The sequence below is a fragment of the Urocampus carinirostris genome, chromosome 19, assembly GCF_059441175.1.
Source record: "Urocampus carinirostris isolate Australia breed hairy pipefish chromosome 19, RoL_Ucar_1.0, whole genome shotgun sequence".
NCBI lineage: Eukaryota > Metazoa > Chordata > Actinopteri > Syngnathiformes > Syngnathidae > Urocampus > Urocampus carinirostris.
Window position 1 is genome coordinate 5,192,234 of NC_142367.1, and position 27,584 is coordinate 5,219,817.

The 27,584-nt window shown below is 39.5% G+C and overlaps 1 protein-coding gene across 1 annotated transcript; it reads right to left on the bottom strand.

Moving 5' to 3' along the window:
* Positions 1-1,332: 1,332 nt before the first annotated feature.
* On the bottom strand, positions 1,333-26,007 carry trim16 (tripartite motif containing 16). Its single transcript, XM_088323770.1, has 7 exons — positions 25,597-26,007; positions 23,552-23,910; positions 18,214-18,543; positions 16,880-17,051; positions 14,594-14,689; positions 4,667-5,041; positions 1,333-1,724 (listed from the first exon to the last, which is right to left on the bottom strand). Exons 1-7 carry the CDS (start codon positions 25,742-25,744, stop codon positions 1,501-1,503), a joined length of 1,704 nt encoding a protein of 567 aa, XP_088179896.1. The 5' UTR covers positions 25,745-26,007; the 3' UTR covers positions 1,333-1,500.
* Positions 26,008-27,584: the final 1,577 nt, after the last annotated feature.

Sequence of the window (27,584 nt, forward strand, 5' to 3'; positions counted from 1 at the left end):
TGCATTCTAGAAAAAATGAAAACAACAAACACGTGCATGAAATCACTCTCAAGCATTTAACCAGTCAAATTTTCCCCATTAGGGTAACAAATCTACCCGGAGACCTTCACACAAAATCTTGAATGCCGTGCAATATCAGTTTTTGACAAAGTTTTTGCTTTAGCCAATTAGATTCAGAGTTGGTGTCTGAGCACCTGCTAGCACCCTTGGGAAACGTCACTGGTTTCACAAAGTATGATTGGCTAGGGGGCAAAAATCCACCAAATAGATTGAAACCATAGCCGTTAAGCTTAAATAGACCGAGTTGCAGAGGGAAACATCTTTTTTTTTTAAATTAAAGCTAAAAATCGGACAACTCCGAGCAAGCCTTTTGCAACCGGGCTTAACCAGGCAGAACAAACCATAGGGAAAATCACAAGAGCGGGTATAAGCACACAATTTACAGTAAAAGTGGGCTGAATGTTGGTCTTTTTTGTTTTGTAGAATTTTTTTTTTTTGCAATACACCATTCCTGTAGAAAATAAGAACGTCTTGGACAGTGCAATAAAATTGAGATCTTCAAGTGGTTTAAAGCCCAGAGACAAAATGAATCTGTCTTTTATAGTGTAGTGAAAAAGTATTTGTCCCCTTCCTGATTTCTGTGTTCTTTTGCATATTTATCACTCACAGAAGTTTCAGATCATCAAAGCAATTTTAATATCACAGAGACAACCCAATGAAATACAGAATGCATGTTTGAAATGTTGAATCCATTTATTAAAGGAACAAAAAAAAAATCAAAACCTCACCTGTCCCTATGTGAAAAAGTAATTGCCCCTGTAATCTTATAGCGATTTGGCCCCCTCTTTGGCATCGATAACAGAAATCAAACGTTCATGGTAATTGGTAATGAGTCTTTGACAACGCAGTAAGTAGAGGAATTGTGGACCATTCTTCTTTACAAAATCGTTTCAAATCTGCCATATTGGAGTGTTATTCTATTACAAACTGCCTGTTTAATAAATAAAATCAACAATTGCACTGTAAGTGCTCGTTTGTAAGCTTTCAATATTGCACAAGCCAAGAAATATGAATGTTTCACTGCTTCCCCAGATTAGTGTACATGTTTTCCTTTATTTCTATATTGTGTGGCTATTTCAAAGCAGTTAAATGGAGTAGGCTTCTATGGGAGTATATATGGTAACTTGTAACCATAGTTACTTTCTGAGTAACGTGCTAGTTTTGGGCGCCAGTAATCTGGGGGGTAATTGAGTTACTTTTTAAATGAAGTAACTCATAACTGTAACTACTATTTTTCACTAACACGCCCAAAACTTCTTATGAACACTGATATACAGTACATACAGTGAGTTTATTTGTTGAATGTTTTGTCCCCGAAGATGCACATTGTCCTCAGTAATTCAGTGGAATGATACAGGAAGTGTGCGTGCAATGACAGTATATAAATAGACATTTCTGCTGTCACCATCTTCCTAGAAAATGACCAGCACTCTTTTGCATTTAAGACATTGGGACGCCATTTAATGGGGATGTGGGTGGAGAGGGGCTCTTGAGGGGCAAAGGCTCACCGGGCGGCACCAAAACTACTACGTTCTCTTTCTTGGGTAACCAGAAGGCAGGATAGAGCGGCTCCAAGAAATCAGCCTCATAGCGGTTGATGAGTGTCATCGTTTCGTCTACGCCATAAAAAGCCAGGAGCCCTCCGGCCGAGTCAACGTACACGCCTGCAGAATAACATTGGAGGGTTAAGAACGCAACATTGATAACATTTAAAGATGTACTGTAAATTCTGGACTACAGAGCACATCAGATTAAAAGCCGCATGTACGTATTTAACTCATTCAGTACCATAACATATAAATACATTTTCAGAAGCATTGTCCCCAAGAGTCAAAAAGTAAAATGTTCTTTCTTTCTTCTAAACTATTTTAAAGTCTTTGGCGCTGCTCATCAGTAAGTATCAAGCCTCTATGAATGATATCAGTATGATAGATCAACAAAGATGGCGAGGGTGGCACTTGCCTAGTTTTGTTCCTGTATCCACCGTATCACACCGTGTGCCAGTGTGTAGGCGCCGGCCCATATGTTGAGTACGGGCAGCGGGCCAATAAAAGCGAAGATACAGTACAAGCACAGACTTTTGACGCTTCAAAACACTTATGTTTTACTAAATAGATGAGTTATTAAGTGCCTTCGTAATCGTCGGAACAGAGAGGGATAACGTTTCGTGCACCTCCACGATCGTTGTGACGACTCAAATTATGTGATAGGTTCACTGGAAAGATGAGGGGCTGAAAAGATCTTGCAAAGTTCATGCATAAGTTCAGTGTTCTTGCAATAAAATGTTATTTTGCAGGCAAAGTGGGGAAATTTTAGAGAGCTGTTCGGGGCAAACTCACTAGGTAGAAGGAATGAGGTTTCCGGGGGATGGTCAAGAGTGACGTTTTCAACTGTAGCATGAAAATGGTGAAGGTAAGAAAAGGCCTGCTTCAAGTAGAGTCCAAACACCAAACCAAACCCAAAGAAAGATAAAAAAAAAAAAAGTCAATTCGAATGTGTCTAAGAAATGCACATACTTGCACGCGCATCATGAATGAGTTGACTAAGGCTGCAACGATGACACAAGCCAGGAGATGGCATAGAGTACCAAAGTTCCAAATTACGTACACGTCTTTTAGGTGTTTACACAGAAAGTCGACGTCGACACCCTTGCGACCATCCGCCTTGCGAAAGACAAAAAAGAACAAACCGCACCGTATTCAAAAGAGCTGTACAAAATTTGGAACTTTGTTACGTTCTACCACCATCTCCTGGCTTAAAGTCATGATTCCAGCCTCAGTTGGCTCATTCATGACGTACGTGCAAGCATGTGCATTTCTTTGATGCACTCAAATAAACTCTTCTTTTTTCATCTTTCTTAAGGTTTGGGTTGGAGTTACAACTCTACTAGAAGTTGCCTATTGCCTTTACAATTTTTGTGCTTCACTGACAATTAGAAATAAGAAAAAAAATCCTGCTATGACGGGCATGACGTCACTCTCCAGCACTCCTCCCAGCTCTAATAAAAGTAATATAAAAGCAGTGGAAAATAAAGCATAAAGGCTCTTTGAACTCAGTTGGGCATTCTTAATAGAGAAAAGATTTAACTTCTAACTTTTTGAGGACATCTCAAACGACTCACTCGACTTCACAAGGTATTGACCAGAATTTGAAAAATTGTTACTCTCTGCCGCCATCTACTGGCTTAATGTCTTGATTGCAGCCTCAGTCAGTTCATACATCAAGCATTTTTTTAGCACATTCAAATAAACTACCTTTGGAGAGTTTGGGTTGTCAGTTGGACTGTATTTGAAACAGGCCTCGTCTTACTTTTATTAGTTTCATGCTACGCTAACAAAAAGACTGGGATGACCGTTCTTGCACGTCCGCAGGAATGAGATCACCCTGGTGACTGTAAGATCATGTCATCAGAAACATAGGGCGCTAAGAAGTTCTTGCAAAGTTAACGCATCGGTTCAATGTTCTTGCAATCAAAAGTTATTTTGCAAGCTAAGTGCCCTTGTGTTCAGAAAAAGCATTGTTTAGATTTGATAGATATCACAAATGCAAAAAAGCAGCAAAGTGAAAGCTCTGCTTGAAATGCATCCTTTCACAAAAAGCATTTTTTCTTAGTTTTTTTGGAAATTAGTATTTTTCAAGAAATGTTCAACTGTTGTTTACTAAACAACGGTAAAAGCTAGAGCTGGTTCAAATTGTCCCTAAGTGTTAATGAGCGATTAAGTTTCCGTCACTGTCTGCTGGTAACCAGTTTAGGGTGTCGGTTAGTCCGTCAAATAAGTTAGACAATGTTTTATTTACAGGCTCCTGCCTCACATCAAGGAAATATGGATTTTGTCTTTCCAAGGAAGATCTAAGCTTATTTGCTGTTCAACAGAATCGGTCTTGGTGTGATTTCAAGGTCTCATTGAGCAGGAGAGCTAGGGGCGGCAGTAGCATAGGAGGTAGAGCACTCGTCTTGGGATCAAAAGATCGCAGTTCGAATCCTGGCTCCTCCGTGTTACATGTCAAAGTGTCCTTGGGTAAGACACTGAACCCCTAATGCCCCCAATAAGCAGGTCGGCAGCCTTACATGGCTACACGGCCGCTATTGGTGTGAGTGTGTGTGTGTGTGTGTATGGGTAAATGTAAAGCGCTTTGGGAATTCTTCATTGACTTGAAAAGCGCTATATAAATGCAGATTATTTCATTTCCTGGCCACTGCCCCAAGATAGCTAGGATGGGCTCCAGCACCCCTGGGACCCTGGTGAGGATAAGTGGCGCAGAAAATGGATGGATGGAAAGGTAAAAGCAACATAAAATAAAATAAAAATTCGGAATGAAAGATGAGGGTTCAAGCTTTCTTTAAATATGTCCTATTTCTACGATGTATAGCTACAAAACTGTATATTCTGTGGGCCTTCAAAAATGAGTCAAAATAGCAAAAAAATGGCTGGCACGTCCCATTTGAGAGAAACGTCTTGCATTGGATAAGATATTAGAGATAATATTCTTCTTTTAAACTTATGAGGCCACCTCAAACGACACACCCCACCTTTAAAATGTTTTTAAAAAAAGTAGCGGCTCGTAGTCGAGAATTCACAGTATCCATCAATCTAAATTTACAGACCGACTCGTGTGAACTTTCCCACACTAAGGGGCGTCTCTACGCCGCTGTGCCAGGTCGAGAATGTCCGCCCATTCCAATGCAGGCACCAGGAGAAGTTGTTGGCGGTAATGCAGCTGTTGCTGTCTCCGCCTTTGCGTTGGATGCTCTTGTAGGTGAGGCCCACGTGCGTGCCCTCTCCGCCGATGTCTGCCTCGAAGTAGTGGCGTCCCAGGTAGAAACTCTCCACCCCCAAAACCTGCCGCCATTCATCGAAGCGCTCGGGGAGGTCGGGGTAGGGATGCTGCCAGGGCGTGGTGTTGGTCACCTTATGGTTGTCTTCGGTCAGACGCAAAAAGACGTGAGCCGTGTCTGCGTCGAAACTCAGGTGAGTGGCGTCTGCGAAAAAGAGAACAAAAATTCATAGAAAAGAGTTCTATTTTAGGTGGAAAGGGCTTCTAAGCAATGTTAGAAGTTATAAAAACTGCAAACGAAAAAGGCGCGATAAAGAATAACGTTATTGTAAAATGTGGTATGAATGTATACTTGTAACCCTAGATGCGAAAAATGCCCCGAAAAAAAAGGCTGACTCAGCGTTTCTGCCTAGAAAGAGATTTAACTCTCCCAGGCCAGAAGGACATTGAATATCAACACCATCTTTTTACATGCGATCAAGTAGGTTACCCAAGATGTAAAAACTGACTCCCCCAACCCCCACACCCCCCAAAAAAGCAGACTTGACAATGTTGTTGTTTCTGACTCAGCAACTTTCCCATAAAGACATCCCTTCTCTCATGCCACAACATGTTGGGCCAGGATCACAATCTTTCACAAGCAATCAGGTAGGTCACTTTGGAGGTGAGCGAGAAAGGGAAATAAGGAAGTTAGACCAAAACAGGTTAAAAGACAGAGAGAGAAAGACAAAGAGCAACAAAGGAAGAGAAAAAGAAAGACACAGAGAGTGAAAGAGACCGAGACAGAGTGGGAGAAAAGGGGTGGAAAAAAGAGAGAGAGAGAGAGAGAGAGAGAGAGAGAGAAATAAATACAAGTACAGTGTCTGTGAGAGGCACCTGGCTTTGGCAACATCAAGTTGACATATTTCAGCCTGCAGCTTGTTTTTCTCTTGCGCTTCTCTGAGTGTTGTCTCGCGGGCCGGATTCAATCCCTTCGCGGGCCTGATTTGGCCCGCCTGTTTGACACATGTGCTCTAGGACCACAGCAAGTTTGGCCAGGATCACAATGTTTCACAAGCAATCAGGCAGGTCAATTTAGAGGTGAAAGTGCGAAAATAAAAAAACCTGACACAGCAATTTTGATTTATGTGCCACTGTCAATTAATGGTAGTGAGGTGGAACTGGTCCATTCATTCAAGTTTCTAAGTACTTACTTGTCAGCTGACCTCATATGGACTGTAATGCTACTGATATTCTAATGTCAGCCAGACAAAGGCTCTACTTCCTTCGTCAACTCAAATCATTCGGAGTCCATCAAACCATTCTAGTCAATTTTTATCGTGCTATCATTGAATCCATTTTAACTAGGTCAATCACAGTTTGGTTTGGTAGCGTCAATCAGAAAGAATTGTCAAAGATGGAATCAGTAGTGAGGACGGCAAAGGAAATAATAGGTACTGGCCTCCCGTCCCTGCAAAGTATCTACATCGATCGAACTAGAAAACGGACACTAAAAATTATAGACGATCCCAGTCACCCTGCTTGCAGGTACTTTGATTACCTGCCATCCGGTCGCCGTCTTCGCTCCATTGCCAGCAAGACTTCACGTCTTAACTCCGCTATCCGTATGTTCAACGGGAATTGATTTAGGTTATTATGTATAGTATTATTATGCCAACGGCGTTCCTCTGACCTATTCTACTCTACAGTAGTCTTGTTATTTACATATTCTTTCTTTTTAAATTATTCTATATTATTACATTGTATTATACACTACAAGATATTTTTACTCTATTCTTTTAAATCTATTATTTTATCATTATTGAGTGTTCGCGTGTCAAATGATTTCTTGCGTATATCATGTTTATGGTTTATACTGGCTGAATAAATAAATACAATACAATACAATTTGCTTACTTGGCAGTTTTTCCAGAAACACTCTCCCAGAACGGAACAAGTTTGGCCAGGGTCACAATATATTAGAAGCAATCAGGTGGGTCTCAACACGGGTGACGCTCTAGTAGCGCAGTCATCCTAGTTTATTCATACATGCATATTGCTGCTATTCTAAAAAGCCTCATCTACAATTCTCAATTATTTTTTTGAAAGGATAAAATGTTTACAATGAAAAGCGTAAAAAGGAAAAATGTTTTTTAGAAAAGCACAGGTAAAGGATTCAAGACTGTATCGGTAAAAAAGGAGCAAATCTAAATCAACAGCTTTTTTCCACCCTGCCTGACTCTTCAGACCATTTTTTCCCTCCAATTTTCAGTTTTCATTGAAAATACATATTCATAATTTGCTAGAAACAGGTGTAGTAAACTACCTCAAAGTTTAGTTTCCCCCTTTTTTCGGCTGAAAGTTTAGAGCAAGGGTGGCCAACCCAGTCCTCGAGAGCTGCATTAATCTGTATATGCTTCTTCTTGGGGATGTCATCAGGAGACACGGAGTGAACTTCCATAGTTAGGCTGATGACACCTAGCTCTACATTGCCCTGTCCCCTGATGACACAAGTCCGTAGATACCCTTTTAAAAATGTATTTCAGATGTTAAGTCATGGATAGCAGAAAACTTACTACAGCTCAACCAGGACAAAACAGAGGTTCTACTCATCTGTCCTGAAAGTCAGCGAGGGAAACATTTGCCAGAACTACAAGATTTAGCCATTTAGATTATATTCAAAACTTTGGCGTTATCTTCTACTCCGAGCTCAATTTTACTCCACATATCAAAAACATAACTAAAAATGGTTTCTATCATCTCAAGAATATAGCCAGAGTCTGCCCATTTCTCTTTCAGGCAAACACAGAGGTACTGATAAATGCTTTTATATATTCTCGTTTAGATTACTGTAAAGCCCTGCTCTCTGGTCTTCTCAAAAAGAGTATTGCTAGCTTGCAGCTATTGAAAAACTCAGCAGCACGGGTACTTACGGGGACCGGGGGGAGGGATCACATTACAACGGTTTTAAAATCACTGCATTGGCTCCTTGCGCATTTCAGGATCAATTTTAGGGTGCTTTTACTTGTTTATAAATATCTTGATGGTCTTGGGCCATCCTATCTGTCTTATTTGCTTTCAATCATATCAGCCCTCAAGGTCCCTGATGTCCTCTGGCAGCTTTGACTGTTCCCAGGGTGAGGACCAAAACCAACGGCAAAGCAACATTCAGCCACTTTGGTCCTCATCTATGGAACAGTCTGCCGGAGGACATCAGAGGCTGAAGATCCACTTTTTTAATTGATCATTTTTATTTGCATTTTTTTTTCATCTGTTTAATTTATTTTACTGTATAATACTACACTTTTATTTCATGCTTTTATGTTTTGTTCTGCAGTTGATTTTATTTTTCATTTCTATTTTCATATTTCAGTGTTTCCTCACTTGGGGGTACCACACTATTAGGCAATGTTCCCTCTAATTTTCCACGGGTCTGAGCGTTCACACAGTCGGTGAGCAGCGCTTGAAACAACAGTGAGCAACCATAATCCCAAGTGTGGCAAGATAATTAATTATCAAACATGTCCAAAACTTGACATCAAGTTACATTTTGCTGGGTTTCCGGCAATGCAAAATTATTTTTGTCTTTTGAATGAATTGACTCACTTACTATTGCAAAGGTTGTACGGCCTACAAACGTCGTTTGTTCTTACAATTCTTTCACAAGATATCCATTTATTTTTATTTCCTGATATATTTTGTCGCATAACATTAACATTTTTGGGTGCTTATTTAGTCGGTTGTAAGATACAGAACTGTACTTAATCACATTTTTTAGTGGAAGTACAATGTTGGCAACAAGATTCACTTGATATAATTGGAAATTATTTGAATGCAACAAGTTTTTCTTATTTTTTCCGTGTTTTTTTCTCTACTTTTTTTAAAATTCCTTTAGAAAAAATCTCATAGTGTTTATTTTTTCCGAGCTGTTACTTTTTTCTTTTTGTTCTCTATTTAATTTTTTCCTACATTTCTTTCTTTTCTTTTTTTCTGGCTTTTTTCTCTTCCTTTTGTTTCCTTTTTTCTCGCTTTTCACTACTTTTTAATTTTGGTATTTTTTTCTTTTTGTTCTATTCCCCCCTTCCTTTAGGTCATTTTGTGCATAATTTTACATAATATTTGGTCTTGTTGGGATTAAAGAAGCAAAAACAACCGGAAGAGCCGTTTGGGACCCGAAAGAGCCGGTTCCTTTTAGTGAGCCGAGCCGAAGAAGCTGGTTCCCCGACAAACTCTACTAACTTTACTCAACTTCGTTCTCCTTCGACTCGACTTCAAAATACTGCATTTAGGACACAACGTCAGGGGAACCCGTGTATTTTTACCTTCATGCACTGTAACTTTGACCTGAGTCACTTCTTAATTAGTAATTTTGAGCCCTCATTTTTGTGCGCTGGCTAGATTTTCTTGTGCGCTGAGAATGTGCGAGCAGTGCGCACACGCGCAGCTTTGAGGGAACACTGCTAGTAGGGTGTGGTTCAATGGCTGAAAATCCAGAATCTCCGGTGTCTGTTTTCACAGACCTCTGTGCCCATCACAGAGCAGGTCCATTTAAACTGAGACTTATTGCACTCAGTCGTTGTTAATGAGTTAGCTCGACACTAGATCATTCAGAAGTCATCAGGGAACTTCTGGAGTCAGTTGGCTGAGCTGAGAGAACAGGGGGACAATATTTTTGCAACATCTACTTTTCAGTCTTTTCTTTGTAATTATTATATAAAATGTTAAGATAATTTGGTTCCAGTTCTGGATTGTGTCTCACATTTTTGTTGATTCTTTGAAAATATTTTCAGTTTTTAGCTTTAAGTTTGAAGCCTGAAATGTGGCAAAATGACAACATATTCTTGGCATGGCAATACTTTAACTTGGGATGGTTTCTATTTGGAAAGTTTTGCAGCAATTGTCTCATGTTTAGAAATGACATACTTTTACATAATGAACACACCCATAATTCATGTGAACTTTCTGCGATCCCTACATGTCAGTTTTACTGTGCTCATAATAACGGCTTGTTATTATAGTCATGATAGTTATTATAGTATTGTTTTATGGTTAGAAGTGACTCATTTTCACATAATCAACACTCCCATATCTACATGTCAGTATAATGATGCTCATTACAACATCTTGTAATTATAGACATTATAATTATTATTGTAAAAACAAAGAAAGTATATATCCTGATTGCTAAAGTTAAGGTCTCATCTTCAACACTCGTTTTGTTTTTGTAAACATGTTCACGGCCACTATATAATGTTGTCGTAATCAACACACATATGAATGACTGTATTCCGCATTTCTTACCCCTCTAAATATGGAATGCAATTTGAAAAAAAAAAGTAATTATCGGGCTTCATAGGCAGGATCGGTTATCAACATTGGTCGGTAAATGGGAGTGGTGCCACACATCTTATGTATGCTACATCTCTGCTTCTTATTTGTTGTCTGTCACGCCCCCTCTCGGAAGAGGAAAGCCTCTCGTGCCCCCTCCATAAAACTCAAGTGTCTGATCAGCGCGATTTTAGTGTAATGTCTTTAATTGACAGCTCAATTTATTAGGCTTTATGCTGTTCGCTGCCAACACTTTTAAACATAGCAAGCATATCTGTATTACCTCACCTATCACAGTGGTCGCAGTGGAGGTGATTGCTAAATATGCTCTGATAAACTTCCTCATTCTAGCTTTCGGTAGGCTTTCATTTTCCTCTTTATCCCAGTGTCTCTCTGCCTGTCTTTTCATCCCCATTAAATAATTCTAATGGGGACAATGGAAGTTTAGCAACAGTTAGTGTTTACACTTTATACACATTCTCTCTGCTATGCATGTACAAACCGAGCGCACCCTCTGCTAATGAGAGCACCATTGCACCCTTATATAGTGGAGGTGCAATTGCACTCAATTCTAGGACAGTTAAAAAAAAAGTTCCCGATGTCAAACGCGCACCCAATGACGGAGGCACGCGTCCCCGCCTAAAGGGCCCGCCACACTATTGGAGAACTACTGCGCTACATGTTAGGTATTCATTACCCACAACTTCTAAGATGTTTAATAAGATTCAAATTGAAGTTAGTTGTAGAAATAAACACAGAACAAGAATATTTTGAATTAACCGAACTTTAAATTTAAATGTAAAACATAATCTGATACAAACGAATGATACAAGCATAGTGCTAGTGCTAAAAGTCAATCGGAGCCCATTTAAATGCTAACAAAACATTAGCATATATTTTTAGAGTGTTGTTTTAACAACTAACAAATATGTACACAGGAACTACGTGGAAGGACACACACATACCTAAGTCCTCTCTGAATATGTAGTATGTTTTTTTAAACACATTGACAACTTTCTGTTTCTTAATACCCTGTTAATCAGTATTTTGAGTTTAGGAAAATAAAAAATGACGACATCTAAATTGTATGCTTTATTTTGGAGCTGGAAAATGTCAATCACTTCTGATGCTTTACTTAAGTACATTTTGTCATTTCAAATTGTTCTGCTTTTAAGGTTCTTAGACCTTTTTCATGGCCAATTTCAAGCTCTTTTTAAGGACTTTCAAAGCCAATTTTCCAATGTCTCTAGTACCAATAATAGAAGAAATCCAGTGTGAATCATGTCACAAATGTATTTGCAAGGGACTTATTTGGTTTGTAATCTTGTGCGTTTATTAAGACATGATTTTTAGATTTTTTTAGTCTTAAGACAAATCTTTCCCCATATAGTTGTTGGGCAAAATTGACAAATATATTGCTTATATTTTTAGTTACACGAAGTTCTTTCTATTACAATTCACTCACTTGATTTGTTGCATGGCTCATAATAATACATATTTCATAGTGCCTTGTTTAGGTGTAGCATGCACCTGACCACTTGAGCGCGAGCCACAGATGACGCTTTGAAGGACGATGTTATACAAACTAATGGCAGCTGCAATTAATCACGGGAGAAGAAGAAACGCAATAACAAAGCCACCAAAGAACAGTGTCAGCTACATTTTAAAGCAGACTGGTTGAGAAACATGGAAACAATTGTAAGCATTTACAATTACTGGACTCAAAGTACTACGCACTTTTCAAGCCTTAAAAACACAACATTAAAATTCAAGCATTTTCCAGGATTTTAAGCACCCCTACGAACCCTGTGCTTAATTGACAATTCCTGAGTCAAGGATGAATCATGTTTCTACATAGCATGTTTTACGAGTCTATTTTATTAGCTGTTGCAATCATTAAAAAACACATTTCACCAATTGGTCTTTGTTCTTTTATTAAAAGCAAAAGTAAATTGAAGGGGTTTCCTTAAAACAATATGATGCTCCCCAGTATTCTAAAGAGGGTATTTGGATAAGAAAATGTCCTTTGCAAGTAGTAGTGTAAACCAAAATTCACTTTTTAAATTTTTAGTATCCCTCAAAACATCCTAATTAGTGACACAAAATCACACATCATTATTTGGAACCGACGTGGCATGTCCGTTTTTTTTCAGGCTCATACTGATACCTACGTCAACTGAAGTCATCGATACAGATAAAACATACCGATGCCATTAGTGCATAAAATATCCTGGCCTATGAAACATAAGAATACAAATAGTAAAAATACATAAACAAATGGTATCGATGTTGTTCGCAAACAATGCCCCCCACCTTTTTCTCTCTTTTGCTATACATTTTAGCGCTCTCTTTTTTTCTCTTTAATGTTATATCTTTCTAGCTCTCTTTCTTTTTGACTCTCTTTTTCTCTTGCTCTCTCTCATTTTCCTGCACTCCCTGTCTTGCGCTCTCTCTTTCTCCCTTTTTCTTACTCTCTCTTTCTCTGTATACAGTATCTCCGTATTTTGGTTTCTTGCTATCTTTATCTCTCTCTTTGTCTTTCTCTCTACTTTCTGTCTTTGGTTATCTTTTTATCTCTCTTTATTCCTACCTCTGTATCTCTCTCTCTCCCTCTTTTTCACTCTATCTTTCTACCTCTTTTTTTTCTTGGGCTCATTCTCTCGCTTTCTTTCTTTCTCTTGCTTTTTCTCTCTCTCTCTTTCCCTCCTTTCTTGCTCTCTTCCTGTCTATTTGTTTCTTACTCCCTTTCTCTCTATTTCTCTTACTTCCTTTTTGTCTTTTGTTCCATTTTTCTCTCTCTCTCAATATTAATTATCTCTATCTCTTTATCTCTCCCCTTACCTACCATGTTTCATTATTATTGGTACTATATTATCAGAAACAAAAAAATCGGCGCGGTTGGGAGCTGCAAAAGCCACATCTTTTCAGTGAGCTGTGTCGAATGAGAAAATTCTCAAATTAGAGCCAGAATGCTCATTACTAGGACTTTTATTTGTTAAATGAGTGCTTGGGCCTGTAATAAAGTTTGTTCTTTGGTTTCAATGTATAAAAGAGTATTTACTTGTTTAATAACTGTGAAAAATAAAGGTTTCTACTTTGCAAATTTTGCCTATCACGTGTTCTTTTTGGATAGTAACCCCCGCGATAAAACAAAGTTGACTGAGACACTCCCCTACTTATGAACTACCGTATTTTCCGCACTATAAGGCGGACCTAAAAGCCTTTATTTTTTTCAAAAGCTGACCATGCGCCTTTTAATACAGTGCGTTTTATTTATGGATCAATATTAAATCGCAAAGTTTTCCAACTAACTTGCAGCCGCCGACTAGATTTTCCCCCGAACGCCAAGTAGTACGCGGTGTGTGTTGAATCCCAAGACTTTAACCTTCCGAATGATGGAACGATGCATTTGAGTGACATCGTATGGACACCGCATCCGCACGTTTTCTCGACACGTATTTGTGTCTTTGCAAGCTTTCGGAATGTTAAGGGGTAATAAGTTTGACTGAACTATCTGACTGTTTTGTCGACGTTCCCATTGTAGCGCCTTATAATCCGGTTCGTCTTATGTATGTCAAAAATAGGGCCAAAAACTATTTTTTCGGGGTGCGCCCTATAACCCGGTGCGCCTTATAGTGCGGAAAATACGGTACATACGTTCTAGGCCATCGTTTGTAAGTTGAATTTGTTCGTAATTGTCTCCAGAGCTTTATTTTGTATGGAATGGATGCTTAAGGTTTCTAAAAGTATGTTTAACGTTTATATAAGTATGTTTAAAGCTTGTATAAGTAACCTGTATTGTTTTGTACTGAAAAATAAACATTTAATAAAATAATATGCTCTCAAGAAGTGGTGCCAATACGACTCAGGCGGTTAAGGGATCCATGAACAGTACCTTTAAGCAGCGCTTCAATAGCAAACACTTATACATTATTATTGTATTCGGTAAAAAACAATAAAGTAATGTTTAACTTACTTTTCAAAGATGGGCTTCAAGAGTTAGGGTAAATCCTCCTCCGTGGTAAAAAGGGGACGAAAAAAAGCGATCCAACCATTTTCTCAACCGCATCAAGCTTCCTTATTCCACTTTCATTTCAAATGAAATGGCTCGCCTCTTCATTACACTTTACACTAACCATATTGAATTAATGCACGAGATATTAAACAATAAAAATGTCAAAGTTCTTAGCTCGGTGACAGGAAGAGGAAGCCAGTGGATGCTTGGTGAGCTCTCACAGCGCCACACACCAGTAGCAGCAGAAAGAAGCACTACAGTACTGTCCTGTACTCGGAAAAAGGTGCAATATACAAAGTCTAACTTACAGAAATGTCCGGATAATTTTGACACCCGAAAAAAAAGTTCGTATGTACCCTTGTTTGTTACTCGAATATTCGTAAGTGTAGGAGCGTTTGTACCTCGTAACAATACTGGCTTATTGCTGCTACTTACACTGGAGGAAATCATCTCTCGTGACCGGCTCAGGAAGGCTCATATGCTGTTTTACAGCAACGATCGCTTGCACAGTCGTCTTGATTCCAACCTCGTCTGAAAATAATAATCACCATTAGTTTATGATCTATCGAAAGCCTTGGATCAAAATTGATATAAAGCAATTGTCTCAAATTCAATTTACTTAAGTCTGAAATCTACTTGAGGAATGAAAGGAGGATGGATTTTGTGCACAAATAAAAACGCTTTTTGATGAGTAAAATGGCGGTTATATTTCAAAATAATATAGCAATTTTATGAGGTTATTATCAATGTTTTTTTTGTATATGTCGCAGCTGTAGCTGCAGTAAATTTTTATAGCCATAGAATAGTTATTAAGTGTTGGATTGATTCAGAAATAGCACTACTGAAGGCCTTGGTGTGCAATTCATGGCCCGCCACTGGGTTTAGTAATACACGTTGTTCATTTAAACTTTCATATTAAGGCAGGGACCTGAAACTATCATCTTGCTGCAAGTTTGAGATCTCTGTAATATAAAGCCTTTAATCGAGTTAATAGGCTATCAGCAAACCTGAAGAGTCCATAGAACACACCCACTCAACACAGAGAGGCGGGGTCTGGATTTTACCGCCCCACCTCCAACTTGTGAATCAATTGTGCTAAGCACTAGGCTGCCGGGCTACCTTATCTTGAACATCAACACAAAAATTAAATGAAAGTTTCTGTTGTTGGGTGGAATATTTCATAAAAAGTCGCACACAATCTTGATATTCCTCAATCAACAAGAGTTGGCTTTCTTTCAACTGTTTGCAAATGACTGAGACCTGGACTGCTGATACATGGCATAAACTTCAGATAGTTTTTCACCTGAGTGACGAGACATATTTGGACATGGGTACGCTCTACACCTGAGCGTGGCCTCTGACAGGCAGACGGAACATTCCACACCTGTAAAGACATGCCTGCAGTGCTTCAAGCCTGTGCATCACTGCGTAACCATTTGCACAGCTTAGGGCCGACACTGTTCCTAAACGTCTATGCTTCAGAACTCCATAGGTCAATAAGTCGATTGATTTTTGTCATAATGTTTAACGGCACACATCAACCATCCCACGACAGTAAAAACACTACAAAAAAAAATCCTTCTCAGCCCATTGGCAGATGATTCAAATGATTTTTATCACCTGCGAGAAAAGCAAGGGTGGTGATTATTATGTTATATACAAGCCGAGACTTTTTTCACAAGCTTTGAATCTAGCGGCTTATGCAATAAGGCTGTTAATTTATGCATTTTTTTTTCCAATGGCCGGCAGGGACGCCTGAGCAGTACAGGTAAGAGTGAGACGGATGGAATTTATGTGTTGAGGAAGACACAAGTTTAATGTAACTTCGCGCTTTGTGCATGAAGAATATTAGCATGAACAGACCATCATCTTGGAAAAGGTGTCAATGGAAAGGGGAGCGCTGTCTAGAATATTCTGAATACTTTTACAAGTCCGTTTATTTGTAAACAAAAATGATGTGGCGAAACAAAGGAATTACAGTTATGTATGTACAAAATGTTTTTTCCTTCAAAAATGTACTGGTTGCTGCTTTTAATCAGGTGCGCTCTATCGTCCGGAATTTAAGGTATTTACTGTATATCTGTTTGTTTGTGTATCTGTCCACACAGGAAAAGAGGACATGAATTTATATAGGACCACCAAATGTCACAGGCTGTCCAATAGGTTAACATTGATGTGAAAAATGACTTGGCACTTTAGTTTTTGTTGACTCAGCATTTTCCCCCAGAAAGACATTCAACTCTACCAGGCCAGAACGACATTGAATATCAACACCATATTTTACAGGCACTTAGGTAGGCCATTCCAGGTGTGAAACTGCCACAAAAGCTGACTTGCCTTTTTTTGCTGACTCAGTAGCTTTCCCAGAAAGACATTCTACTCTCTCAGGCCACAACAAGCAATCGGATAGATAACCCGATAAAGGGAAATTCCACCTAATTCTTAATGCAAACATCACTCTTGCTTAGTTCTACTTTCATGCATCTTATAGTCCGGTGCGCCTTATGTGTGGAAAAAAATCTTTCACAAAGGAATATTTTGAAAGGTGCGCCTTATAATCAGTTACGCATTATAGACAGGAAAATACGGTACTTATCCATTGGTCGTTAGTATTATAACTAAGAGGACGTTTACTACAGCAAAGTTATGTGGTTTGTTGAAAACACATGCCACCTTGCTCTTAATTTTAAGTTAAGGAGAGCTAAAGTTCTGGGATCTCACCAGCATTGCACGTCTCCTTGACTTTGTCCATGTAGGAAGTGGCTAATGTGTCGCACAGCTGCTGCGTGGCCTCGGTGATCACACGACTGACCGACTTAAGCCCGTCCATCAGCCCAATGTACACGCCAGGCAGAGAGATGTCGGACACCTCTTTCTTCCACTCACAGTACTCCTGGACACACACACACACACAAATCAATTCTTGTTCTTATACGAAGGCTATCAAAGAATCTGTTTTTACCGTCAGAGTAGCGTCTATAAACAGAGCCACCTATACCGTAATGCTTGGATTTTCTTTGATAAATACAGAGCGCACCTGATTAAAAGCCACATGTTAAAATTGAAGAACATATCTCAATTTTGTCTGTGTGCATGCCGCACCTGACTAAGCCTTACGCTAACAAAACCATAAAAAAATTACTAATTCACATCCATTTCTTACATTTCAAGCCCGGCACACACCTGGTGCCAACTGTGTGGGGAATTTGGAATCTACGTCTTTGGGTACAGAATGCAAACAGCGCCATGCCCCCACTCACCTTCACTAACAACACGGTAACCAGATGAAGTTGCTGTTACTGAGTCGGATCATGGAAGCTTCTCCTGCTATTGGTAACCATGGAAACCAGTACTTTCTGTTTCAAACGCAAAACATTAACTAGGAAGGAAAGGGCGCTGCCAGGCTGTACTTGCCTAAGACACACCACAAGAAGTGGTGCCAATACGACTCAGGCGGTTAAGGGATCCATGAAGAGTACCTTTAAGCAGCGCTTCAATAGCAAACACTTATACATTATTATTGTATTCGGTAAAAATATGTGTATATGTGCACTGTATGGGGTAGCTTTTTATTTCATTGACACTTTGTGCAGTGACATTAAAGGTGTTCTGATCTATTCTATTCATAGTTGTCACTGTATTCCCCTTATCAGCAAGCTTCTTGGGACTCAATGTTGTGGGCTTAAAAGGGCAATATATCACACAAAATTACAACAAAGGGAGATGTGGTCCCACTGAAATATCAATGGGACGGCACCGACTGATTGAACAAGAAAAAGAGATCAGTGAGGAGGGAGCAAGAGCAAACGTCACGGCCGTGGGGACATGAGGACACAAGATGGATTTCTGTGGAGCTAAACCAACAAGTGGGTGGCTCTGCCCGTCTCACACCCTCTCTGGTGTTAATTTTGTGTTATGCACTTATAAGCCAACTCCCTGATTTCAGTATTGTATAATCATATTTTTAAATTCGGCCGTTATGCTAGTATATATGGTAACACAATTTTCAAGTTTTTAAAAAGTTTTGAAGAAGTGTTTTTATATGGATTCGTCACCTGCAGGAAGTCAACGTCATTCTTGTTCCTGGAGAGCTTGTCCACCTGGACTTGGGTCTTCTTCAGCTCGCCACACCTTTGCTCAAGGTGGGCTCGGATCCCTTCAGCCTGGCCCAGGGCTTGCTTCTCCTCTGCCTCCAGGATCTCGCTCACCTCCCTCTCTGCCTTCTCCACGGCCGCCCGAAGCTGCTCGAACTGGGCCCGGATGACGTCACGCACCTCCGTCACAGAGTTCTGGATGGAAACGGTGTTGAGCTGCAGCTTTTCCATGGCGTTCTCCGCCGCCGTCACGGTCTTGGTCATCTCACAGCGCTTGTTTTTCAGTTCCCTCTGTGGAGCACAAGCACACTTTTTCTCACACAAACAACGACATAGGAAAGTTTCAGGGACGTGATTTGACAGGGAATTGATTAGACGTTCACACTTGGAAGTGGAACGATATCTAAGCTTGGGTTTTTCAGTGTTCCATAATCTGGCGGCCCACGTAGCCTTGAGTACTCACTTAATATGTGATGAACAACATTATGTAATTAGTCATTTGTGAACATAAAGCCTGGTGCACACCTGATGCCAACCGCATGGGGAATGTGGCTTGGATGCCTTTAGATGCAGAACGCCAACGCACCTTGCCCCCACAAACTTAACGCTTGTGGCATGCAGGTACATATTATGCACATTTTCATGTTTTTTTGTATTTTCGGTCAAAAAGAGAGCATTGAAAAGTAAACATTTGTGAGCTCAAATTCCCCACGGGTTGTGAAAACATGTTGATGGGGCGGCATTAGCTCAGGAGGTAGAGCGCTCGTCTGGGTCAGGAGGTAGAGCGCTCATCTGGGGATCAAGAGATCACAGGTTCGATTCCCGGCTCCTCCGTGTTATACGTCGAAGTGTCCTTGGGCAAAACACTGAATCCCCAATAAGCAGGTTGGCACCTTGCATGGCTGCACAGCCGCTATTGGTGTGTGAGTGTGTGTGAATGGGTGAGTGCACATTGTAAAGCGCTTTGGGAAGTCTTCATTGACTTGAAAACTCCTACATAAATGCAGATCATTTAATTTCAGAGGTTCAAAATGGCGTTGTGCTGTGTTTTATGTTATTGCTTTTGGGAGCCAACCACATACTATACACAAAACATGCTCTGTACATTTTTTTGACTAATAGACATCCATTATGATTCATAATCTTTGATATAACATAAACACGGTTTATTTTAATGCCGTTCTCTGGATGTTAGTATTTTTCTATTCAGCGCCGTGGAGTCAATTGTATGCTAAGTACATCTTTTTGTTAAGTGTTCACACCCCTATAACCAGATGGTGACACCGAAACTGTGATAAAAGTAGCTCACAGGCATTTTAACAGGTGGGGTTTTTGGGGAAACTGCTACTGTATTGGCATGTCTTGAAAAACATATTGTAACCACTTTTTGACTAATTCCAAAATATGTTTAGGCCGTCTGAAATGTTCACCCAGACATTTTATGTATATGTATATACACTTCTGTTTGTTTCCTTTATAGTCACTTTTAGGACCGATATCGTCCTAGGGATGGGGCGAATAAATAAATAAATTTAAAACTGTAGATGTATGGATACATATGACATACCTGTCAACCTGTATGGTTTTGCCGTACAAAAAAAGTTTTTTTATGCATTTTAAGATGAGTACGACGTACAAGGAAATCTGTACGGAAAAACGCAAATTTGTCAATTGCATGCGTCTGCCGCCTGGGGATTTCCCATCATGCATCATTCAGAAAAAAAAGATATAGTGTACGATTATTTTGTATTTTGTACGGGAAAATACGACAGTTTGTACGGGCATGGAGCCGTGGAGGTTGACAGGTATGATATGATGCCACTGAACGTTTTTAGTGGTTGGATGTCAAAAAAATATCATGAATGGCTGAGTTATCATACTTTTAAGTTTACATTCAAATAATGTATACTGACATGCATAGTGTCACGAAAGGGAACACATGCCTAAAGGGTTAATGCCGTCTTTATCAGCGGTTTTCAGCTCGACTCCAACTTGTTTACATCACGTGTGTTTGGATCATGTGACAATTCAAGATGGTGACTACCAGATTGTCGGATAATGATTACAAAACTAGAGTAATGAAAGAAAACTCGAATGAGGGCTGTGTCGGGTAAATAAATGATCCCTATATTTCTAGACGACAGCCCCCGGGTAACCATACTGTAGAGAACAGTGACAGATTGCAACACAGATGTATGATGTCGTATTTGTGGTTGCCAGGTTAACGGACCAAATTCCATTTGCAATATATTATTCTTCAAGGATAAAAGAAATTTGACCTTACAATGACACTGAGGATACGAAAAGAGAATTGTAGCGTTTTTTATGGATAATTTCTGCTGCTGTTCTATTCGGATGTATAAATTAAGGATTTAATCAGTGAGTAAAAAAGTTAAAATATCTTGAATAAAGTACAGTCAAACCCATTGATTTGCTCTTGTTGTGAACTATGTGAATAATGTAGACAAAAATAGCGACTAATTTCTCCTCTAGAAGGGCGTCATAAAAGTTTTCAGATCACTTTCGGTGTTATGTATTAAGAAATGGGAAGCTTGGGGAACACATGAGGAATTTGCCGACCAAGCACCAAAATTATGAAACATTTTTGATACTCAACACTTTTGCTGCCGTGCTGTTTTTCTCCAAAAAAGTGCCTCTGCACACAAACGCCAAGAGCAGAATGCCTACTGCCAGTGGTGTCAACAACAAAATATTAATTGTGATTTGCATGCTAGTGTCATTTTTCTTGTAGTAAGAATGGCAAAAAAATGTTTTATTCACATAATTTTGAGTCCTAGTCAATCTCAGACCCTAAGCTTAACACGTTTTCATCCGACACCCTGCAATCATACGACACCCTCGGGTGAACAATCTGGGGTAAAAATCTTCGGCGCATTCCTTATTTAAGCTAGTTCACATGTGTTTGCATGTTATCCGCGTCTACATGAAGGTCAACGACTATCCCGAGAGACCAAAATAACTGAACCTTGATCTTGTTGCCTGTGCTGCATTGTTGTGTGAACAAAATCTTGTGTGGCCAATTAATCACTCAGCCTATCTCAACAATCAACTGGTCAAGAAAACAAAATCGTAATCAACTTGAAAATGAATAGATCAGTCTAAAATAGATAAAGAAATCAACTTCTATTCAGACTCTTTTCAGCATTAGGATGGCCATGATCAAAAATGATGAAAGGCTTTTCTTCATTTTATTACGATAATAAGGAAATGATAGAGTCACTATTGTTACACAAATTATAATTTGCTAATGTTATTGATGACATATTAACAATAATCTGCAAAACGTTTAGCTTTAAAAATAATTAAAAAAATACAGTAAAATATTTATTTTAATAATTAAATGTGTTATATATATATATATAAATATATATATATATATGTGTTTTCCCAAGAATGTTGTGAGACCCTGGTGGATGGACAGGGAGGAAGAAAATATTGTACATGTTAAATCCAACTGACTGACAGATACTTAGCACAAATACACACTAAGGCGTTAACAAGCATTTATATACCAAGAGATCTAAAAGTTATTTTGATTAAACATGCATTGTTATATTTAAAACTATTATTATATTTAAAATATTACAAGTCTATCAGACTCTGGTGGGACTAATTTAACCCTGGTGGCCCATCAAACTCTTTCTTTTGGAATGGGAAACAACATATATATATATATATATATATATATCATCTCATCTCATTAGCTGCACCGCTTATCCTCAGTAGGGTTTGCGGGGGTGCTGGAGCCCATCCCAGCAATCATTGGGACACCCTTAACTGGTTGCCAGCCAATCGCAGGGCACACAGGGACAGACAACTCGCTCGCTCATTCACACCTAGGGACAATTTGGACCGGCTAATCCACCTGAAATGCATTATATATATATATATATATATATATATATATATATATATATAATTACTGCAATGAGTCCACTTGTCATAGAAACAAATAAATGAAGTACAATACACATATTTTTTTTCACTCTCTTGTTGGCAGATAATTGTGTCTATCTTTATCATAGTCAATCACTTACTTTATCATATTTTAAGATTTTACAAATTATTCAGGGGAAAATAGGATATACTTAAAATAAAAAGCAAAATTATCTGCCATTGGTCATTTGGATTATTTTGCTCATTTGAAGCATGACTTATGTTACTTCAAGGTGAAAATATTGTACACACTTAAAATTGCAAAAATGATCTGCCAGAGGAATCAATTTTCTTGCGGGATTCATTTGACTATTTGCAGTGTGGAACTGCAAACTTACAGCTAAATATAATTTGGCTCAATCTGGGTATTATTATACTGTAGACAATCAAGCAATAGGTAAAGGTTAAGCCAACTTGACCCAACCCCCTCGTTTGAATTATTTTGTTGTGACAAAATACATGATAAAATACACGACGAAATAAATTACAAAATGCATAAATACATGAATAAATTGCATTTATATCATATAATTAGGTACATGGTAATTTATTTACAGGGTCCCTACAGCTTAAGGCAAGTTGAATTCAAGATTTTCAAGACTTTTAAATGTGTTTTGAAATCAAATTTAAGACCAAGTCGACAAAAAAACACAATTAACATAAACAAAATAAAAAGAACACAAATATTTCTTTAGCCATCTCGCAAAATGTCCGCCAGACAACCACTTCTCAATAAATTGACACTTTCCCATGGCCCAGGATAAACCGCTCTGTCCGAAGTAGTTCTTTGTATTGTGGATAGACCCGAGATATGTGTCTGCTCTGAAACTACTTCGACGTTTTGATAGCTCATGCAATGTTGCCACAGTAGTAAATCGGTGATTAAAAACGACAATCAATAAATATTGCTAAATCTTTTTACTTCATCCATCCATCCATCCATTATCTGCACCGCTTATCCTTAGTAGGGTCGCGGGGGTGCTGGAGCCCATTCCAGCTATTTTCGAGCAGTGGGCAGGGGACACCCTGAACTGGTTGCCACCCAGTCGCAGGGCACACAGGGACAGACAGGTGTTCACATTTTTTAAGACATTCAAAAATGGGATTTAAGACATTTTAATGCCAATTAAGGACTTATTTTTCGAATAATGAATTTAATGCCTTTTAAGACTTTCCTAGGATCTGCGGGAGCTCTGTATTTATGTGTTTTGTATGTGGCATATATTTGTAAGTATTTATACATATGGCAGGATCGGTCCAACAAACAAAACACTAGAAATGATTGCAGAGGTTTATGTGACATATGGTCTTCTGGGAGTGTTGTGGCGGCGGTGTGACCTACCTCGAACTTCCGCCGTGCCTCCGCTACGTTGAGGGCCTCATGGCCGTGGTGGTCATCATCTAGGCAGTCGCGGCACATGCAGCAAGCGTCTGAGCAGCAGAAAAGCTCCAGGGGCCACTTGTGGATCTCACAGGTGCGGCGCTCAATGTCACACAGCGGCGCCACCAACCGGTGGTTGTGGAATTTGGCATTCTCCAGGTGCGGCCTTAGGTGGGCTTCACAGTACGACACCAAGCACGTCAGGCAGGATTTGAGTGCCCGCTTTGGACGCTCCATGCAGGAGTCGCACACCACCGCATCTTCCTCCAACACTTCCTCCACCTCCTCCTCCTGCTCCTGCTGTGCCTTCGCCTCCTCTTCTGCAAGAACACCAACAAATATTTACATATGGGTCTCATATGCATGAAACTGGACTTAATTGTTCCCACAAGTAACATGCAGTGTTTCTCATAGAATTGTGTCAGACCTCTGTGGGTCCAGTCTTGGGCATTTAGGGACATGCCCCGCCTCCCCCGGAAAAAAGTTGTGTAAGTTTTAAATTTAAACGCATTGATCTGGTACATTTTTAAAGCAAAACCAAGAAGCTAAATCTATGATAAATGTGTGCCCAAGTAAACTATAGAATCATAAATACACTAGCTATGAATGGCAACTGCACAGTTAACAACCCACATCCACAATGTATGGTAAACGAGACAGAAGTTTAATGCAAGAAAGTACCTTCCACTATTAAGACAATCAGAATGCAAAACACACTGAAGGATGAAAATATGCTAAGTAGCGAAACCTCGATAAACAAGCTGTGATACAGCAAGGCATCACAACTAGTGATCCCAAGAGCCAAGAAGAGATCCACAGGTTCGAGAGCGTTCTCCATTCGGGCCCCTGTGCTGTGGAATGCTCTTCCCCCTGAGATTCGATCTGCAACCTCAGTGGGAATGTTTAAATCTAAACCTAAAACGCACTTCTATTCTATAGCATATGAATAACGTATATTTTATGTTGACAGTATCTGTGTATCATTTGCACTCATGTAGGTTTGAAATCAGGGATGGTGTCATAATAGTCTGTGGTTTGCAATAATATGTGGTCTGTGCAGCCCTTTGAGACTCTTCGTGATTAAGGGCTATACAAATAAACATGACTTGACTTGACACTATACAATTAATCTGCACTAACACATAATAAGTAGAGAACGTTTTGGCCATTTTAAGTGAGTTACTATAGTTGATCTACAAATCACGGTTGCACACCTTTTCATGGCAAAATTCAAGCACTTTTGAAGGACTTTCAAAGCCTATTTTCCAATTTCTCCAGGACCATTAAAAGAAAATCTGTTGTGAATTATCTATTGTGCCGCTCACGGAAATAGACCTGCGATTTACATTAAAAAATGTATATTGCATGTACATTTATCAAGACATATGATTTTTAAATCTCGAGTAACTTGCAAAAATATTTGTTTTTCCAAGACAAATCTCTCCCTATATGGGTAAAAATGACCGTTATATTTAGCTTACCTTTCCAGTTGTATGAAGTTCTTCCTATTAAAATATACCACTGGGAAACACTAACTTCACATTTTGCATGGCTTATAATAATTGTGTCTAATTGACAAGTAATCCTTGCATTAATACACATTTCATAGTGCGACGAATCAGGTGTACCATGCCCCTGTCCCATAGGGGGCAAAAGGCTTCATGGGACAATGCCATACAAACTAATACCAACTGCAGTTATTCACGAGGGAAAAAAAAGCAAAGGCAAAGCGTAGCCACCGGATAGCATTGTCAGTTTCATTTTTATCAAGACTTGCTTAGAAACACGGCAACAACTACAAGCACTTTCGCCCAAAATCCACACACTTTTTAATCCTTGAAAATACAAAATTTAAATTTAAGTATTTTCAAGGATTTCACGCACCAGAACGAACCCTGCAAATGCACAGAGAGTCGTGAGAAAATTCATTAATTGAACAGTCTGTAAAACTGCACTTGTAATAGAACCTGAGAAGTATCTGTAGAAATAACTTCTAAATCCCTCACCAACGTTCTCTTCAGGGGCTTCTTCTGCTCTGGTGTCTCCATTTAGGGTTTCTTCAGTACTACCCGGGGAGGGTTCTAGGGGTTCTTCCTGGGGGGTTCCATTTGGGGCGGCGTCCTGTTGCCGAGGTGCGTCTCGCGCGGGTTCCATGTCGGTGCGTCTACCGCTCGTCTAACTTCCTGACTTACGAGTCGAGGAGAGCGGAGAAGCGACCGCCTTACGACGACGTCACTCCCAAAAAGGGGGAGCATTTCGGCCCTTTCGGCTGTCACGCGGGCGGAGCCCGAAACCATGTGCCAAACCCGCAGGCAAGTATCCACGAGCATTCCTCTACTTGAGACGTCTTCCAACGATAGGTGGTGTAGTGTAGTTTGCGAACGTAAAGGCTTTATAGCCGGCTCTTGGACGTGAACGAAGGGAGCCGCCTCCCAACCAACCAAGAGATACAGTACGTTTTTTTTCTCTCTGATGATTGGTCAATATAATATTTTTCGAGGATTCTGTTAACTCATTCAATGCCAGACGTTTCTTTAAATGGGAATAGCCGGTGCCAGATATTTTTTGCCGTTTTAAATGAAATGAAATTAAATGAAAATGAAATGATCTGCATTTTTACAGCGCTTTTCAAGTCAAGACTTCCCAAAGCGCTCTACAGTGTGCTTTTAACCGGTTTTTAATTAAACACAAGGGCACTTGGCTTGCAAAAAAACATTTTATTGCAAGAACACTAAACTTATTCTTTTCAGCACCTAATGTCTTCGGTGATGTGATCACATGAGTTCGGTCACCATGGCGATTGCATTCCTGCAAACATGCACAAAACGTCATACCTCTCCACCCAGAAGATGACAAAGGGACAGTCCCCTTTCAGAAAGAAAAAAAGCTTGAAGCGTTAACTTTCTGTACTCATCCACACTGACCACACTGCTTTACTACGCCTATACTCGCCATACAGGGCTGCCTACACACTACAATCGCTGGATACAGGAGGCAAGACTAGCAAGTGGGGGCTCCTCGATGTGTGGACAAAAATCTGATAAAAGCCACTGCTACCGTCTATGGTGATTTATCATACCGACATTGTTGTCAGAGGCTTGATACTTAATTATAAGTTCCACCAAACCCTTTGCAAGGTTTTGATATTTGAACTTTTTATTCCCTGCAAGCTTGCCACTCCTTGCACATTGCTCTCTGCACTATTGTAACTACAGCGTTATTGTTACAGTGTTAATGTTACTGTGTACCTGACTTGTTAACCTGACTGCCCATTTTGCACATCTGGTTAGCTACTCTTCTTGCACTATCGGCACTATGGTAAAATACTATACGTAGCCAAAATACAATACAACATTATTTATATCTGTACATTCAAGGAAACTGTGGGGGTCAGATGCATCGACATTTCGTTCTGTATACACGTGTACTAGAATGACAATAAAGTAGATCTGAATCTGAATCTGAATCTGAACCTTTTGTTGATGTTGGTCTTTGCCACTTTTTCAGTCTGTCGCACTCCAAGATTTCTTCCAGTGTCTGTAGAATCTTATCATGGTGCCATGTGTATCCTCCTATACAAGTCTTCCAACCTTGCACTATGAGAAACATAGTTCCTTCACAGATCTTGTATACAGTATTGTGTCCTACCTCATCCCCCATCTGTGGAGGTTTGATGGTGATCGTAGGTTGTTAAAAACTGGGTTAGGAGCGTTACTTTAGAAATCCGATAAAGTTACTAGTTACCTGTTGAAAAATGTCATCAGTAACGTAATGCTAGTACCATAATATTGAGGTATAATAGTAACTTGATTACAATCTACTTTTGTATTCATCCAATACCAAATACATATAAAAGACAAAATAAACTAATTCTGAATCAAAATACTCAATATTGTTTGAGATAAGGGTGAGCACGGCAGCGCAGTGGTTAGTGCATGTGTGGCGCAGTTCTGAGGTCATGAGATCGAACCTTCCTGTTTGGAGCTTGCATGTT

Bases quoted from the DNA above. Each gene is read 5' to 3' on its own strand.
- trim16 (XM_088323770.1), bottom strand. From the start codon at position 25,744: ATGGAACCCGCGCGAGACGCACCTCGGCAACAGGACGCCGCCCCAAAT. The intron at 23,911-25,596 runs GTGAGGGATTTA...GTGTTCTTGCAG, and splicing joins AGCCCCTGAAGAGAACGTTG to AAGAGGAGGCGAAGGCACAG. The intron at 17,052-18,213 runs GTGACGAATCCA...GTGTGTGTCCAG, and splicing joins ATGACGTTGACTTCCTGCAG to GAGTACTGTGAGTGGAAGAA.